Here is an 18812-nt window from a genome sequence, read left to right as displayed (position 1 = left end):
AGAAGTTTTTTTACTGGATTTAAATTAGGTGTTTGGTTCTTCTGTTTTTCTGTGTTTACTCATGTATACAGATCTTCCTTAAGATGGGGGTTGTCTCCTGATAAGCCCATCATAAGTTGAAAATATAGGCAAATTAAGTAGAAAATGTCTTTAATATAACTCACCTACTGAACATCATAGCTTAGTCTAGCCTACCTTAAATGTGCTCAGTTATATTAGCCTACAGTTGGGCAAAAAAGTGTTGAATAGCTCCTGTAATTTATTGAATGCTGTACTGAAGGTGAAAAACAGAATGGCTGAAATTGTATCATGACCATGTGGCTGGCTGGGAGCTACAGCTCACTGCTCTACTCAGCGTCATGAGACAGTATTATATTGTATACTGCTAATCCAGGAAAAGATCAAAAATCAAAATTCAAAGCATGATTTCTACTGAATGAATATCAGTTCTGTACAATTGTAAAGTTGAAAAATCCTAAATTGGGGACTGTACTTAATTTGTCTGTGTTCTTTGGGTTACCATAATAATTAAGGTGTTGATGTGATGTTTGTTTTAGTAGATATCTAAAACTCGTAATTGAAATCAAAGAAACTTACAGTATATATTGGTATATAGAACACAGGGGGAACATTTATGATGTGTTAGCTTTCTTTGATATTACCAATTATTTTAGAAGACATTCTACTCTAATTTTGCAAAATTTGAACCTTAGACTCACATGTAGTATTATGATGATGATAATGTAGTATGTCATAAACAAAATAAAAGTTAAGAATTCTGCCTCACAAAGTGAATTTTGCTTGTCAGTTTCATAATTTATGATGATTTTTTCTCAATGTTTTATTGTAAAAAGTGGTAAGTACACAGAAAGTTGGAAGTTATTGTATAGTTTACACACACCTATGTACTACTTAGATTCTAAAATTAACATTTTACTATATTTGCTTTATCATATATCTTATCAATCCTTCAAATCCATCATTCTGTTTTATTTTATGATAGAATGCATTTGATGCGTTTCAAAGTTGCAGACATGTACATTTCACACCAAAATTTCAGAATGTACATTGTTAACTAAAATTATTTTTAAAAACTTTTTAAAAGGTGAAATTCACAAATCCCAATTGTACTCTTCTATGATTTCTGACAAACATACCTGTGTAACCCAAATCCCCATCAAAAGATAGTGATCATAGTGACCTGGTTTAAGTAATTATGACAACTAATGGCTTCTTAAAAGATAGTTGGTAAAGTAACTGAATTCCAGGTAAATTAAAGGTATAGTTTTGGTTGTCGATGTCATAACTTTTTGTACATTGTTGTAAGAGTTGCATATTATGAAAATAACTGTTTAATGGATAAGTCATGAACATGGGGGTGCATTTAAAATGGATTCTGTGTGTTAAGTATCATCTTATTCAATCAAACACATTTCATATGCTGTGCTTAGAGATAAAAACTTTTATGTTTAAATTGTGGTAGTGGTAAAGTACAGTATATCTATATAGTTCAGTGTTAGGGCTCTATCTAAAAATAGTGCTTAGGTTTAATTAAATTCATTCTTTACTTACTGTTATCTTTAGATTTAATGTTTGAACTGTATTATCGTAACTTTATTGGCTATTGGATTCAAAGAATGAATAGAAATGCCTAGTTATTGGTTATTTGGATTTGTAGTCATGTTAAAGTTTGGCTGTAGTTGATAATTTCTTGAATTAAGTTTAGATAGTCACTTTATATTTATTTATTTATTTATTTCCAGGCTGATATAGGGCTTCCATATCCACAGAGAGTTGTTCAGTTGCCTGAGATTGTGTGGGACCAATATACCAATAGCCTTGGGAACTTTGAAAGAGAATTTAAAAATCGTAAAAGACATACTAGGAGAGTTAAGCTAGTTTTCGATAAAGGTAAGAAATTACATGGTAAGAAGTTAAGTGTAGAAATATCTGGCAAAATCTTGCTTTAATAATTCTGTACATGGTCTTCTTTTTAGTAGGTTTACCTGCTAGACCAAAAAGTCCTTTAGATCCTAAGAAGGATGGAGAATCCCATTCATATTCTATGTTGCCTTTGAGTGATGGTCCAGAAAGCTCAAACAGTCGTCCTCAGGTAAGCAATACCAAGTATTGGAATAGGAAAATTTGAATTGTAGACACAACATTTTAACATTTTTCTGGTTTGTATTCTTAAAATTCAAGCAGTCATTCACTGAACATAGTGAGGACATGGACTTTAAAGTTAAGAGAAACCTGGGTTGGAATCCTAACTCTACAACTTACTGACTGTGGAACTTCAGATGGCATTTATATTAAAGCTGCAGTTTCCCCTTCTATAAAATGTGATTAATATTATCTGTGTTGTAGAGTTGTGAGAATTAAATGATTAGTACATGTAACATGCCTAGTACAGTGCCTGACACATAGTATATTTATTCTAAAATAAGAGCTCTTTGTGTATAGTGGAATGTAACTAGTATTTGAGTCCTGGCGTTGCTACTGTTAGTTAGATGAACTTCAGTAAACGTGTAGGTTCAGAATGGAAAAATAGCATTTCTTTTTCTTTAAAATGAAGTTGCTGTCATCTGTATCACAGGATTGCTAGGAGTATAAAACTAAATGAAATAAAGGGATGTGAAAATATAAACAGTAAAAATCTATGTATATACTAAAAAAGAATTTACTAAAAAATTTGAAATGAATAACAAATCCCACAACTTATGTGTTATTTGGCTATATGAAAGGATAGTCTTTATTTCCTTTTTGACAAAAGCCATATTTTATATACAGATGATAAGAGGACGCCTGTGTGATGATACCAAACCTGAAACATTTAACCAACTGTGGACTGTTGAAGAACAGGTAATAGATATTTCCAAATTGTGTAGGTTAAAAAAAGGGTCAGTATTATGAATCATGTATATTTTGTATATAATACCTCTTAATCATGTACTTAAACTATTTTAATTTATTTCTTTATACCTTTTTGTACACGTCAAGAATTTTGGATTTTGAGATTATATGAATTCTTGTTTATTGATGATTTTCAAGAAGGAACCTGGGTTTTGGGAGGAGGATTGAAAAAGGCAGTGAAATGGATGGAATAAAGTTTTTAATGCAGCCTTGGGAGAGAGAAAAACCTGGGGCCAAGTAAAGCTGTGCCTCAGAGTGAATCCTTGTTTTTGTTGTAGCAGGGAGTTGACAAAGCCTGGTCAGAGCGTTGTGTTACATTGTGTCATACAGCCAGGTTTGCTTGTGCTAAGGTTTGACACACATTTTTGTTTCTTATGAGGACTCACTGCACAGTAATAAGGAGTTGAGCAGTTTATAAAAAGCTTTAGGAAACCTATATGCATTCAGATTATTCTGCATTTTTAGGACTGGAAGAATTTAGGAGACAGGTCAGAATATTAAAACTCACATTTTAATGGAGGACCACACAGAAGACTAAATATCTTTTAGTATTCTGTGTAAATCCAATGAATTTACACATTTTATTGAATCTCTATGGGTCAGCCTAAACAGTCTAGCAAGAAAAATCATCAGTGGAAATCACTAAGATGTGTAAAATATGAATTTGTTAATTTTTTTTATCTTTCTTCTTTTTACTGTAGTGAATAGAAAATCTTTATAATCTTTCATAGGTTTATTCCCTAGTCTCATTTTCCCTGTGAAGTCTTAAATTCCTTACTAGAAATTTTTCCTACCTTTAGGATTTGTAGTGACCTACCTCCAAAGTTGGGGAAGGAGTATTATAATCTAAAATGAAATGTGGATGTATTTATTCAGAAACTTTGTATTAAACTTTCTTAAATTTGGTCTTGGGTTTGGCTTAGAAAAAGCTTGAACAGCTACTCCTAAAATACCCCCCTGAAGAAGTAGAATCTCGCCGGTGGCAGAAGATAGCAGATGAACTAGGCAATAGAACAGCAAAACAGGTAATTGAGAAGATGGCTCCATATTAGTGGCATGTTTTTTGTTTTGTTTTGTTTTATGATGGATAATGCAGCTGACCTCAGCAGTTCTGCCATATACTCATCACAGAGTGCTGTAATATGTTTTTTTTTTAAGTTAGCACTGTATATTTTTGTGGTGATTTCAGAAACAACTTGAGATAATTCTGCTTTGAATCATTACTGAATACTTAAAAATGTAATGGACTTTGTGTCTCTTGAATATTTAATAAGTACACCAGTTCTGTACTTTTTCGTTAGTGATAATAGATGTATGACAATAGACTTGTATTTTTTTCTGTGATAATAGATTTGTGAAACACTGCCTTAGTATTTCCTGGTTGTCTTTCTGAAAAAATATCTAGCACATTTCTCCTTTTCATTTCCAACCATATTAATAGATGTGTTCTTGTGCTATAAGTTTGAGTGTTCACAAGTTGAAATATGTGTAGCTTTGGAATCAAATAAATATGATTTTTTTTGTCTAGATTTTAAAATAATGTCTTTGGTGGCAGTTTAAAATTATTTCTAGATTTATAATAAATTATAAATTGTTAGCATTCATTGAGAAACACATATACATTTTAATTTTTAAAAACTATTCAGGTATTCCATGTTGTGTAATTATGTTAAAAGGCTTGTCATGTTTCCGTAGGTTGCCAGCCGAGTGCAGAAGTATTTCATAAAACTAACTAAAGCTGGCATTCCAGTCCCAGGCAGAACACCAAATTTATATATATACTCCAAAAAGGTAAAAAGAAAATGGATAAAAGTAAACCTTAGATCCTAGATTAAACTCATCAAAGTCAGAATTGCTATGTAAAAGTGTATACATTTTTCAGAACAGAGTTGCTTTATTTTAAAAATTTTACTCCAAGCATTTTGTTATATTGGGCATAAACATGGGGTAGGATTCCATTATTGTTTCTCAGTAAACTTGAGTGAGCTTTAATGATGATTATTCATTATTTTTCTTAGGGGTAAGTTAGTTTATGTTAGTAAGTGCTACTCAAAAGATTTAAATTGAATATATCAAAAAGGCCTTTATGATGTTAAAGTTTTTAGGATGTTTAACTCTTTAATAAACACAGTCAATTTCTGGTGTTTTGGATATGCCATATAAATCCAAAAACATTTATTAAGATATATTTTATCTAATCCTCACTGCAATTCTAGAAGGATGTAGGTAGTGTTACCACCTTCACTTTACTGATGATAACATTAATAGCTAGCTGCTGTTCTTAACTGTTGGATACCCCGGGCCAGGTACTATTCTATATCCTTTTTATAAATAAGAAAACTACTTGGCCTTAAGGTATGTTGAATAAACTGTCTAGTCACATAGCTGGTAAGTCTGGGAACCATTGATCCTCTGATTCTGGTTCCAAACCTTTTATGTTATTCTCTGCTGCACTCTGTAGTGAAAAAGCTACTTACTGTCCCTTTCCTGCATAGAACACTGCATCAAATTGTAGCCAGTTTTTTTCAATTGCAAAAATAAGGCACAAGATTGGCCTTTTGTTTCCATAGTAAATCATCCTGTACTTCCTTTCCCCACCACTGTCATCCCTCACATAAAGAGAAGAGTGCATCTAATGCTGTTACTTTTCTTTATCGAAGCTCTCACATCATTTTACAGTTAAGAATATTATCTCTACAGGTCTGTGTTTTACAAGTTTTGTTTTTATTCTTTTTTGCCAAGCTTTGGAAGCTTGTTTTAAATATTTTGGAATTCCTCCTCCCAAATCCCTCTGCCCCAATATAGTATTACCTATATTAGTTATATGTTATTCATCCTATAACTTTGGAATGTTGTAACCTTGATAACCAATGTTCAACACTAATGTTCATGGTTAATTTCTAAGTTAACTCTAAGTGTATTTTGCATCTTCTGTTTTCACAGCCAAGACTGATGATAACAAAAGGAATAATAAACCTAAATGTTTTCCCTATTTTAGTGCACTGAGTTTCTTTTTTTATTAAAGTATCATTGATATATGATCTTATATTGATTTCAAGTATATAGTACAGTGGTTCAACAGTTATCCATATTATTAAATCCTCACCCCCTCTAGTGCGGTTACACTCTGTCAACATAATAAGGTGTTACAGAACCATTGACTATATTCTCCATGCTGTACTCCTGTCCCCATTACCAACTTATAGTATGATTGCAAATTATTGTGCTCCTGTATCCCCCTCCCCTCCTCACCCTGCCCCAACCCCTCTCCCTTGGTATCACTAGTCACTTCTCAGTGTCTATGAATCTAATGCTGATTTGTTCCTTCTATTTTGTTCACATACACTGAATTTTAAGTTAAGTTTAAGACCATGTGACTGTAGAGATCTAGGTCAGTCATAGACACAGTGATTCCTTGCCATGGTCAGAATTCAGATCTCAGAATAGATGTGGTGATGGTTCTCTGTGTAGCTGCACTTGTTCTTTGTGGCTGTGCTGTCAGTGAAGAGAGGCAGTCTGAATAGTGGTTGAGAGTGAGGGCTTTCACACCACACAGACTTAGTTTTGTAATCTTGATTCTACCAGTATCTAGGTGCAACACCTGGAACAAGAAACCTAACTTCCCCTCTGTTTCTTCACCTTTAAATTAGAGGAGATAATAACTACTTTATGGGAATGTCAATGAGGGTTAAATGACATTTGACACACAGTAAGCAATCAATTGGTGTTAGATAATGTTTTCGGATATTCATTATGTTACAGGAATTTTCCTTCTACTTGATAGTTTTATGTCTGGCTTAGGCTTCCTCATCTTCCCTGATGTATAAGATAACCATAAGAGGAGTTCAGCCTTTGAATGCCAAGAATGTAATAAGCGCTAGAGATGCAGATAAGCTAGATAATGATTGTGTGGTCCATTGTACTGTTGTTGGGGTATTCCCCTGCATCTCCACTATTTGTCTTAAAGGCTAATTGTGCTTTGAAAGAGTATGAGTACGCTGAAGGATACAGTCAAAATCCTTTTAACAGATGGACTTACAGGAAGTAACATTTATACTTGTATATTTTTTATTCTTTTAATAAATTTCTACTGTTCCAGTTAAAAATTTGTTTTTTCACTTAGTCTTCAACAAGCAGACGACAGCACCCCCTTAATAAGCATCTCTTTAAACCTTCCACTTTCATGACTTCGCATGAACCACCAGTGTATATGGATGAAGATGATGACCGATCCTGTTTTCATAGCCACATGAACACTGCTGTTGAAGAGGCATCAGTAAGTTATCCATCTGTCTGTTCATCTGTGTGTCACACATTTATCTGTGTATTATGTAGGTCAGGGTACAGACTGAGAGCATCAGGGTTTCTAATTATTCCTACTCTTCAGTGGGTGTTGGTTTCTTTTAATTAAGTCATATTTTTGGTTTTTTTAAACAGTGTTTTTTAAAGTTTTTTTATAAAGAGATTTTCAAACATACAAAAATAGAATAGTATAATGAACCCACATGTACTCATCACCTAACTTCAGCAATTATCAATTTCTGGCGATCTTATTTTCATCTATACTTCTTACCTACCCCAACTCTGTCCTGGATTATTTGGAAAAAGTCCCAGACATTACATAATATTGTTAACATGCATATAAAAAGGTAATTCTTTATACAGTCAAATATATAGTCAGTTCACATCTCCCCAGTCATAAATTGAAATAGATTCCTTCTCTCCCTTTCTCTGTCTCCTTTCTCCCCTAACAATCTTTTAATTGAAAAACTGGGTCATTTGTTTTAACAGGGTTTACCAGAGTGTGGATTTTATTTTTTGCATTACTGTCTCCTTGATGTCATTAAAGCTGTTGCTGAATTTTATGTAAATTGATAGTAGGTCCAGATAATTGATCAGGTTCAGATTTGTCTGGTAGGATTAGTAGAACTACTGCACGTGTACTTTGGACCGTCTGGTCGGTGCTCTCTTTTTGGACATAGCAGTCGTTGGTCTTTGCCTAGATCTAGTAACGCATTAGATGTTAACAAAATAGTGATACTCTTTTCCATTTATTTGATTCGGTCAAATATTTTATTACCCTAAGGTACATTTAGAAAAGGCAGTGTAACTGCTTAATTCTTCCCTTTACTTTCTTGTTTTTAAAATAATAATCTTACTCTCTAATATCCTCTAAGGATGACTGATGAGTTATAAATTTTTGTATTCTTATGAACTGTTGGACTTAAATATATTTAATGTATTCCAGTGCATTGATTTAACTGTTTTTATCAGTGTTCAAATTGGCCCATTGGTCATTTATAAACTGATTAAGTTGGATTTTGGGTTCTTTTGGTAAGACTATAGTAGTCTTTGAAAGCATCTTTGCTGTCTGGTGACCAGGAAATTTCAGGCTCATCTTGTTTATTTCCTGCCTCAGACCTTGAGTCAGTCCTGCTCTCTTTTATAAAGAATGGTATTTGGAGACTTTGTCCTGACTTTAGGACTGTTATGCTGGGTTGATCATTGTTTCTAGGCCCATTTAGTAGAAGGAGCTGGGAAGTACACTGTATTTTTGTTTAAAGATAAAAGGCATCATTAGTTTATATTTTTATTTCAAATTTGACTTAAGGACTATGGGAATTTTACTTATATTTATTGATCTTTAATATGTATTATTTTTCCTATGCAGAAAATCCCAATTATCAGTATCAGTGTTCTCAGTTTGTCTCATGTGCTCAACAACAGTCTCAGAATATAATAATACTAACACTGTCATCAACAATGTGATTACTGAAAACAGATATTTTTGGCAATTCTTATTTTGCCTTAGGATATATCCCACTACACAAAGACATATCCTCTTGGGATGATTCCTCTGGGTTGTCATTGACTGGATGCTTATTTGTATTAATTCATTTTATTTTATTTTGCATTCATAGAGATCCCTTTGTATTGCTCAGTATTTTTTACCATCTTGAAATCCATTTCCTCAATAATCAACGTGTTTCTGATTTCTTGCTTAAAGGACATGAAGATTACTTTATGTATTTCTTAATATACTCTGACCTTTTTTAGAAAAGGAGATTTTAATGAAAGGTTAGCAAATAAAAGTAAGTCAAGTCTCCTTTGCTCTGTTTCTAGATTAATCACAACACTGAGTGTATACTTGGGTATCATACTACCATAAAATGACTGTACTCTAAAAATGTTTTTTCTTTTTAAACTTGTCTTTTGAAAAACAGCTAATATCTGCAGTGTCTTAAAATATGGCATTTATGTGTAATTTTGTACATTGTGAATATTAGAATTATTCATTTGAGAAATACTTATTTGTAGTTTTTACATTAGGCTCTGCTAGAGGTCAGCTAAATATGAACAAAATATTTATGATCTTGGCTCTCATAAATCTTGTGGGAGGAAATAAATGTGTGGTCATGGCAATAAACTACATATTTTAAAATGTGCTTCAAAAATAAGAACTGTTACTTAAGAGATATTTAATTTAGATTGGAAGTTTAAGTGAAAGACCTCTGAGGAAGTGACAGTCAGGCTGGCCATTGAAGGTTGAAAAATAATTTAGCCAGGTGAGGAGTGATGGTGGATATTTGAAAGAAATACATGTTGAGAAAATTGGCGAAATATAGTACAGTAGATTGAATTTGATATAACTTTTGTTTGGTTAACTTTATTTTTAAGTGAGTACGCATTCACATCATTCTGATTACTTTAAAATAGCTATTTAAATATATATGAAGACTGTAGTGGTAAAATTTATAGATTTCAGTTCCTTTTTTCAGAAAAGTTGAATATAGAGAGAAATATATTCCTCAGTTTTAAAAATGTGTACATCATTTAGCCCCATTTGAAATTAGTATTTTCCCCTTTAAGTAAATTTAAAATCCTTATAACTAGGACATCTATTTATGTTTTTTTTTTCTTTTGGAAATTTTATTTCAAATTGTGGTACACATACTACTAAATTAACATTTTAACCAATTTTGAGTGTACCATTCAGTAGTGTTAAGTACATTTACATTATTGTGCAACCAATCTCCAGAACTCTTTATGTCTTGCAAAACTGAAATTCTATACCCATTAAATATCTCCCTGTTCTCTCCTCCTTCCAGCCCCTGGCAGCTACCATTCTACCTTCTGTCTCCACGAATTTGACAACTATGGGTACCTCATATAAGTGGATTCATACAGTTCTTGTCCTTATGTGACTGGCTTATTATATCACTTAGCATTTTGTCCTTAAGGTTCATCCATCTTGTGTGTCACAATTTCCTTTCTTTTAAGGCTGAATAATAATCCATTATATGTATATATCATATTTTATTTATCCATTCATTTGTCAGTGGACACTTGGGTTGCTTCTGCTTTGTGGCTGTTGTGAATAATGCTGCTGTGTACGTGGGTGTTAAAGTCTCTGCATTCAGTTCTTTCAGATATATATCCAGAAGTAGAATTGCTGGATCATATAGAAATTCCATGTTTAATTTTTTTTGAGGAAGTGTAGTTTTGAGGAATTGTTTTCCATAGTGGCTGCAGCACTTTACGTTCTACCAGCAGTGCACAAGGGTTTCAGTTTCTCCACATCTTTATCGACACTTGTTATTTTCTATCTTTTTCTTTTGATAGCAGCCATCCTACTGGTTGTGAGGTGATTTTTCTTAATCTTAGTCTTGTTGGCCAAATTCAGTAATATCCTTATACTTAAAATGCCTATTAAAAATATAGTACTCTTTGTATTTGCTTAAAATATCTTCATTTAATAAATTCTGTTGTAAAATTTTTACATTTTTTAATTACTTAGGTCACATCATATTTATTAGTGTTATATACTTACTACATATGTCCTCAGTGGCGACATGGGAAGGCAGTAGCTTATAATTTGGTATCTTTAGTTGATAACATTTGAAATGGATGAAAGATAGTAGGAGATAAGGTAGATGAAGTGTGAGGTTGTAAAGAATCTTTTATATAGCTGAGGTCTTTGGACTTGATGCTGTAGACAATCAGGAAGCCATTGGGAGATTTTAAGTAATGGAGGAGGAGAGGGTGGATACGTTAAACGATTTGAGAGAGATTTTATAAAGTATTAAGTAGTGACAAAATCTGTTGGATTTGATAGAATACAGTGAAAAATTAAAGGTAACCCTTAGATTCAGCCTTGGGCTACAGAGTAAGGAGTTAGTTAAATAGACAAACCTGGGTTCAAGATACCTGACTGTACAACTAATCAACTATGTGACCTTGGGCAAATGTTATAATTTCTATAAAAGTGAGTTTCCTTGACATAAAATAAACATTGTATTAATAATATCTGATATGGGGAGCAGGAGGAATGGAAGGAGCATGGGTTGTCTCATCCAGAACTGGGGATTGATAGAACTACAGGGTCAGTGAATTGGGGCTGCTTTTAGGAGTGCTGTGGAAATTAGTAACAATGGGATCAGTCATGAAGTAGCAAAACAAATAAATGGATCATTGCTGTCAGAGCACAAATAAATTGAGAGAATAGGAAGTGGTTAGTGATTCATCTCTCAACTTCTACTTCATATATATAGTTTTTACTGTTCATTTCTTTTACACTCAGTTCTAAATAATTATCTTCATGACTTTTGGTTCATCCCCTTGAGTAAGAGAAGAAATGTACTGCCTTGATCATTGGGAGTACAGAGCAGAAAGCAGAGCCCTGATTGGGTTGCTTGTTGTTAAGAAAATGTCATATTTACCTGAAGAAGGATAAAGAAAGAGATGTTAGAGAAGAGGAGCTTTCTGTAGGTCATGGAGAAGTAGATTATAAGGAATGGCTCGTATAATAAGTAGCTGTAAATGTATTGGGGTAGGGTTGAGTCTGCACTCATATATGACAGATAGGAGTCATGCCATGCTCCTCTGGTAATTGCATTATGAGGCAGCCTACTATTCAGTATGCACTAAGAAGCCCTCCAAATGCATTAGTCTAAAACATTGCTTGTGTCACTAATTTTCTATGAGCCCTTAAAGGTGAGGTATCTTAGAAGTAACAAATATATTGTCAGTAGAAAAAATTCTGTATTTGTATTTCTCACTTAATTCATTTTAATCATCAAACATTTTTTTTTGTGTTTTGCTTCTTTCAATAGGATGAAGAAAGTATTCCTATCATGTATAGGAATTTACCTGAATATAAGGAACTATTAGAGTTTAAAAAGCTAAAGAAGCAGAAACTTCAGCAAATGCATGCTGAAAGTGGATTTGTGCAACATGTGGGCTTCAAGGTATATTCTACTTCATCTTATTATTCTTTCAATTTTTGAAAGGATGATAAAAGATATTTAAGGTGATTTCTGGAGCTTTAAACTCTACAATTCCCAAACATACAGAAAAATAGTATATTTAGCTCTTGGCTTGTTCATTTATACAGAACAATGTGCCACAGTTACTGATGTCCAAAGGGTTTTGATTCAGTAGATGGAAGAAAAACATACAGGTGTCTATATTTGGAGATAAAATATGAGATGAGATGTTTTTATCTAGCTATTTCTCCCTCCCTCTAGCTTTACTGAGATATAACTGAGAAAGAAAATTGCATATGTTTAAGGTGTTATATATAGTTAACCTATTTTTGTGTTTGTGGTGAGAACTCTTAAGATCTATTCACAGTAAATTCCAAGTATGCAGTACCATTATTAACTATAATCACTATGCTGTACGTTAGATAGAGCTTAATTTATTCAGTAACTGGAAGCTTGTACTTTTTCACCAACATTTCCCGTTTTTCTCCCATCCCCATCCCCTGGCAACCACCATTCTACTCTTTGCTTCTGTGAATTTGACTTTTTTAGATTCCACATATAAGTGAAGTCTTACAACACTTGTCTTTGGTCTGGCTATTTCACTAAGTATATTGGCCTCTAGTTTAATCACTTATTGTCAAAAGTGGCAGGACCTCTTTCTGTTTTATGGCTGAATAACATTCCATTGTGTGTGTGTGTGTGTAACATTTTCTTTATCCTTTCATCCATCAAGCTATTTCTCTTTTTGTTGCTGTTATTCATGGATTAGGAATTTTTCTTTTCCTTGTTCAGATTCAGTTTTTTCTCCGACACTAGTAGAAGTATATGTATTCATTCCACAAAACCTGGAAATAAGCATTATGTTCAGGAAGTTTGCTAAGTGCTAGTGATTCAGCAGTCACAAGATGGACTCAGTTCCCATCCTTACTCTGCTTTCGTCTCCTAAGGAATTTAGAGAAGTTAGCATGATTGAGTACGACAGAGGGCATACTGGAGAGTAGTAAGGTACTGAGGTGCCTTGGAAATTTTGCTAAGGAATTTAAACTGTCCTAAAGGTTGGAGAACCATCAAAGGGTTGAAGCAGAGAGTAACATGGAATTTGCATTTCAGAAGAACCATTCCAATTACTTAAACTATTAGTACTAATAATACCGGTGATAAACCATGAAGGCATGAGTTTAAAGTGGATAACTCCTATTTAATCTCTGAGTACTGTATTGTTAGATTCTTTAAACAATAATGTATTTGTGTATGCTATATACATAACTGGAAAAAAGCTAAGTGAAGGAGAAAAAGATCATTCTGGACTTAGTTTGGAGAGTGGATAGCAAGGAAATAAGGTTGGAGGCAGGGAGACTGATTAGAGATTATTTTGGTAATTTAGATAAAAGATGAGAATGTCCTGAGCTTGACTGGTGGCTTTGGAAATAGAAATTGACAGGTTCAAAAACACTTTAGCATTAGAATTGACTTGGGATTGGAGGAAGTAATAATGAGACCATGAACTATAGATTGCTGGTGGTGGTCAACTTAGACATGCTGATGTGTGCTGTGACTGATCAAGCTGAAATTTAAACCAAAATCATTATACCTCTTATCCTCTGGCATGGCTGTTAGCCAGATTATCATAAATGATTTTTCCTCTTGATCTTTCAGTGACCCTGCTTCTCCATTAGAGATTTTCCTAATTGACAACTCTCGCCTTTCAAGAGGAAACTCTTTCCATTTCTCATAATTTTGCTGCAGGAACCAACTGTGGCTTGTTTGCCAGTCTGTCAGCCACTCTAGTTGAACTGATGATCAAAGAAACTGGAAATGAGATTTACTTTGATTTCCAGATTGCACAGAACACACTGAGGACTACCCCAGTGCCACCATACTGAGGAAGAGCTAGCTCTGCCTTTTCTTTTTGATGGGCATCAGTGGTTAGGAGCTGTCAGACTGTGCAGAGTAACTCAGGAAGATAAAAGTTCAGAGGATTTTGTGTTCTCTTGGGTTTATGTTAGCTGTGGTAGTCTGTTAAATTGTTACGCAACATATTTGCATAGTTGTAACTGTGTATTAAGTTCTCAGTCACAGCCATTGTACACGGGTCTGAGGTGCCTTTCAAGTAATAGCCACTGCTAACCAAATGTCCATGTTTGCAGATGATCTACTTGAAGTTTCTTAAAATAAAGCATATTGAAGGTTATTGCTTATAATATCCCTCTCACCCACTTGTAGCTTGATCTTGAATGGATGGAATTTCGGCTAGTTTCCTACAAATTGTGTCTAATTTACATTTTTATGTTATACCACTGTCTAGTGCATGGGGAGAGAGGAGAGGATTTCTTATGTGCTCATTATGTGTTTCCCAGCAGGAAAAAAAGGTTTTGGACCAATGTAGCTTAATATTTTCTCTCTCTGCATCTTCGTAGTGTGATAACTGTGGCATAGAACCTATCCAGGGTGTTCGGTGGCACTGCCATGATTGTCCTCCTGAAATGTCTTTGGATTTCTGTGATTCTTGTTCAGACTGGTAAGTGTTTTCTTCACTGTAGGTCTTAAATTTTGACAACTAAAGAGCTTCTCAGTCACTGGTGAAATTGGATTTCCAAACTACTTAGAAAATCACCACATTTAGTGGATTAAACTTTGTTGTTTAGTTAATGCAATTGAGAAATTTTCCTTAGTCATACATTTCAAGTAACTTTCCATTAAAGATTTTGATAGATTCATGGACTTAAACAGGTAGAACTGTGAGGAAGTTTTCTTAATATGTAAACCAAAATGTATCCAGTGCCATGAACTGATGTGTTTCTGTGTGTGTTTTTCTTTGCAGTCTACATGAAACAGATATTCACAAGGAAGATCACCAATTGGAACCTGTTTATAGGTCAGAGACATTTTTAGACAGAGACTACTGTGTGTCCCAGGGCACCAGTTATAATTACCTTGACCCAAACTACTTTCCAGCAAACAGATGACATGGAAGAGAACATCGTATACTAGTCCTCTTCAACACATAGCAATGGTATCATTGTGAATTATGTGCACAGTTTGGAAAGATTCTCTGCTTTCCCTGAAATGACACTCACAGCATGACGGCTTCCTGAGTGTTCTCGTCAAGTCCAGCTCTGCACCGTTGTGGCTCTAGATCACTGTTCAGCGGCTGAACATTCCTGGTGAGCAAAGGGTTTCCCTGGTGAATTTCTCACCACCACCTAGGTGGTGATCTTAAATGGGTGAGATGGGAACGAGTGCACACATTAAAGAGAGAGTAAATTCCAAAGGTTTCAAAGAACTTGGTCATAAATATGATAATGAGAAGATAAAGTATTTATATTAAAAACTTAGTAGCTTTCAGTTTTGTGAAAATAGTTTTCAGCACAGAAACTGACTTCTTTAGACAAAGTTTTAACCAATGATGGTGTTTGCTTCTAGGATGTACACTTTAAAAGGACTCACTGTCCCAGTGGTGGCCACTGAGGGCTGTTAGTAAATCAGAGCTGCTTAACCATATTGATGTCTAATTTCTTTTAACCACAATGAACTGTCCTTATTACCAACAGCGAAGCACTACAGGAGGCAACTGTGGCATTGCTCCTTAACCAGCTCATGGTGTATGAATGTTATAAAATTGTCACTCAGATATATTTTTTAAATGTAATGTTATATAAGATGATCATGTGATGTGTACAAACTATGGTGAAAAGTGCCAGTGGTAGTAACTGTGTAAAGTCTCTAATTCACAACATTAATTCCTTTAAAATACACAGCCTTCTGCCTCTGTATTTGGAGTTGTCAATGCAACTCATCAAAGAAAACTGCCTAATATAAAAATCATATATATGGTAATAATTTCCCTCTTTTGTAGTCTGCACAAGATCCATAAAAGATTGTATTTTTATTACTATTTAAACAAGTGATTAAATTTAGTCTGTGCAGTGAGCAAGAGTTCACTTGCATTCTTTTATACTGCTGGATTTTGTTGTGCATCATTTAAAACATTTTGTATGTTTCTTCTTATCTGTGTATACAGTATGTTCTTGAATAATGTTCATTTGTCAGGAGAACTGTGAGAAATAAACTATGTGGATACTGTCTGTTTATATTATAGAATGCTTGTTGTGACTTCCTTTTGGTTAGATTTTGGGTTTTTTTACTAGTGTTAAAATCAAAACTTTTTTTTTTAAGGGTTTGCTTTACCTATCTGTCCTTCAAAAAGAGTAAAGACTATATTCTGGAAAAGAGGGTGAACTTGAGAAGCTCTGTAAATGAAGATAATGTTTTTACTCAGTGTATGCTGAAACACTAAATTAAACTAGGTTACAAAAAAGAACACATACCATGGTTAAGGAAAAAGCCAATTAAATGTCCAGATGTGAAACCTAAACTTAGGTTGAAAAATTTTACTCATTCTTTTTGATGAAAATAAGCTCTCCCCACCATGTATTTAATTTAAACAGGTGGTCATTGAAAACCACTGTATTCCCTGAAATTATTATTGACTATTGGAAAAGATAATACAAATACTCTAAAATTAAAGTACTATACTGGCCCAATTTATAGAGCCTCCTATTTTTGCCAGTTTTAAATCAAAGCAATGTTACTTATTCATTCTCTTCAATAGATTGTAGGGTACTAAAATCAACCCTGAATTTTTTTAACTGAAAAAGTAATATAGTTCAAAATACAGAAATAGAATTTTAAAGTAATATATTGGTTAAAGATTACTTATGATGTTGATAAAAAATATCAGATAGAAAAGAAAATGGACTTGAGCTTAACTTCTCACCATGGAGTTACTAGTTGGGGTAGGGAGAAGGGGATCTTCAGCATTCTGGGCATTTTGATACTAAATGTTAAGTGAATATGCCAAAAGATGGACCTTCAACTTGTAGCAAGACAGTAGTAGCACTAGATGGTAACTTCTGTAACTTCCTTGTTCTGTAGAAATAACACCGAATAGTTTTGGAAAACTATTCAGATCCATTCAGAAATCCCCAGAAGCATGAAGTATGCTATGGAAAGGCTATGAGCGACACAGTTGTTATGTAAACAGAATAGACAAGCTGGATCCACTTAAGTGTATTTTTTAAGGGCAAAGATGATGAGAATTTTGTGTGGCAATGAGGTTTATTTCTACTTGAGCAGAAATTTTATTCGCATATTTTTAGCTCCAAGCTAATAGTCCTGGCTTTCAAAGGCCCTGACGGGCTGTAGTAGTGTTGATGTGCGGTGGTGGCGGTGGCTTTAACTTGAGGACTGCAGGAGTGGACAGGGCTGTCATCAGCAGGTCGGCCTTCCATCTCCTGCAGTGAGGTACTGGCTCTAGGAGACAGTGGAGACCTACCCTTACAGCATTGCTTTTAAAGTGTATTTAGTAGGTCAGATGTATTTCCTTAAATATTGTACTCAAGTTACTTGCTAAGAACTGAAGGAACTTTTAATGGCACCAAAAACCACTGCTTTAGGATGTGGGCAGAGGTGGTTTTGATTGGTATGTGTGCACTAATAATAGCCAACATGGATGTAGTGTTTACTGCATGTATATTTGCCTAGCAGCATATAGCAATGGATTTAATTCTCACAATGTTATAAGGTAGGTTCATGTGTTAGACTGTTTTCATAAGAGGAAATCTAGCCAGGGAAGTTAAATAATTTGTCCACAGTCATATAGTTAGTCAAGTAGCGATACTTGGATTTTAACTTAGATTGCTCCAGAGTCAGCCTCTGCGTCACTGCTCCATTTCCTCAGCAGGAACACTCCCTCTGTGACCAGCGTCACTAAGGTGTTGGAGGTGGAGAGGTGCAGTCCTTTCTTCCTGGTGTGGGGTCCTAGAGTACAGATCTGAGCACCTGTCCGGGTTCATAGCACAGAAGAGAGAAAGTGTTATCTGTTGATGGGGAGAAAGCACTGAAATGGTCTGTCCTGGTGAATTAGAAAAACACACATATGTATAACTCACATATTCTGATTTGACAGTAAACATATGGTCATGAGGTTTTAGGCAAAGTTCAGACAGTTCGGACTAAGGCTTGTGTCTCCTGCCTCAGTAGAATTTGTTTCCATGCATGTTTGGTGCCTCTCACCTAACCTAATAGTGTTCATTAAAACTTTATCCATTTTTCTCCCCTTTCTCCTTGTGCTTAAATTAAATTGCAGAACATAACAGTTTACTGAGGTAGGGGAATCTTTTTTTTTTTTTAATGAAATAGTATTTCACATGTACTAAGGATAAATACTGTTTTGTGAAATTTTTTAGTTATGTGTGTGGCAGATCATATGAACCGTATTTCTTACTGTGAATAACAGTGTGAAGGCCATTGTTCTTGATACGCTTGATGGAATTGGAAGTCTCCAGATAACTAGTAGGTTTTTCCACAAGATTATGGAGGCACTGTCTCTTTTAGGCTATGAAGTATTTGACTTTATTTCTTTCCTTGAAGATGAAAAATGTGCTTCTCTTTATATGGTCCCAAAACACACCCTTCCCCAGACCCCACCCGCCTTTTTCAAAAAACACTTCATGTAGCTGATTAAATGGATTTTTTAGAGCAGAGCAGTGTCACATTTAGCTCCATGAGGACAGAGACCATCCAAGTCTGTCTGTACCCCAGGGCCTAGCTCTTAGTAGGTTCTCAGTGAGT

General features: G+C 34.4%; 1 protein-coding gene across 11 annotated transcripts in view; it reads left to right on the top strand.

Moving 5' to 3' along the window:
• Positions 1 to 16280, top strand: part of ZZZ3 (zinc finger ZZ-type containing 3) — a 122757-nt gene extending 106477 nt beyond the window's left edge. For 9 of the 11 annotated variants that reach the window (XM_037024287.2, XM_073234158.1, XM_073234159.1 and 6 more), the window contains 9 exons: positions 1764 to 1911; positions 1998 to 2113; positions 2791 to 2862; positions 3837 to 3938; positions 4609 to 4704; positions 7037 to 7189; positions 12027 to 12161; positions 14597 to 14697; positions 15001 to 16280. In XM_037024287.2, coding sequence (XP_036880182.1) covers positions 1764 to 1911; positions 1998 to 2113; positions 2791 to 2862; positions 3837 to 3938; positions 4609 to 4704; positions 7037 to 7189; positions 12027 to 12161; positions 14597 to 14697; positions 15001 to 15145 — 1068 coding nt within the window. In that variant the 3' untranslated portion in view covers positions 15146 to 16280. The remainder of the gene's footprint in view (positions 1 to 1763; positions 1912 to 1997; positions 2114 to 2790; positions 2863 to 3836; positions 3939 to 4608; positions 4705 to 7036; positions 7190 to 12026; positions 12162 to 14596; positions 14698 to 15000) is intronic. The other 2 variants (XM_017679653.3, XM_017679629.3) reach the window with 1 other exon arrangement.
• The last annotated feature ends 2532 nt before the right edge of the window (positions 16281 to 18812 follow it).

The sequence above is a fragment of the Manis javanica genome, chromosome 4, assembly GCF_040802235.1.
Source record: "Manis javanica isolate MJ-LG chromosome 4, MJ_LKY, whole genome shotgun sequence".
NCBI classification, from domain to species: domain Eukaryota; kingdom Metazoa; phylum Chordata; class Mammalia; order Pholidota; family Manidae; genus Manis; species Manis javanica.
Note: the sequence above shows the minus strand (reverse complement) of the source record. Positions and strands in the feature narration are given on the sequence as shown.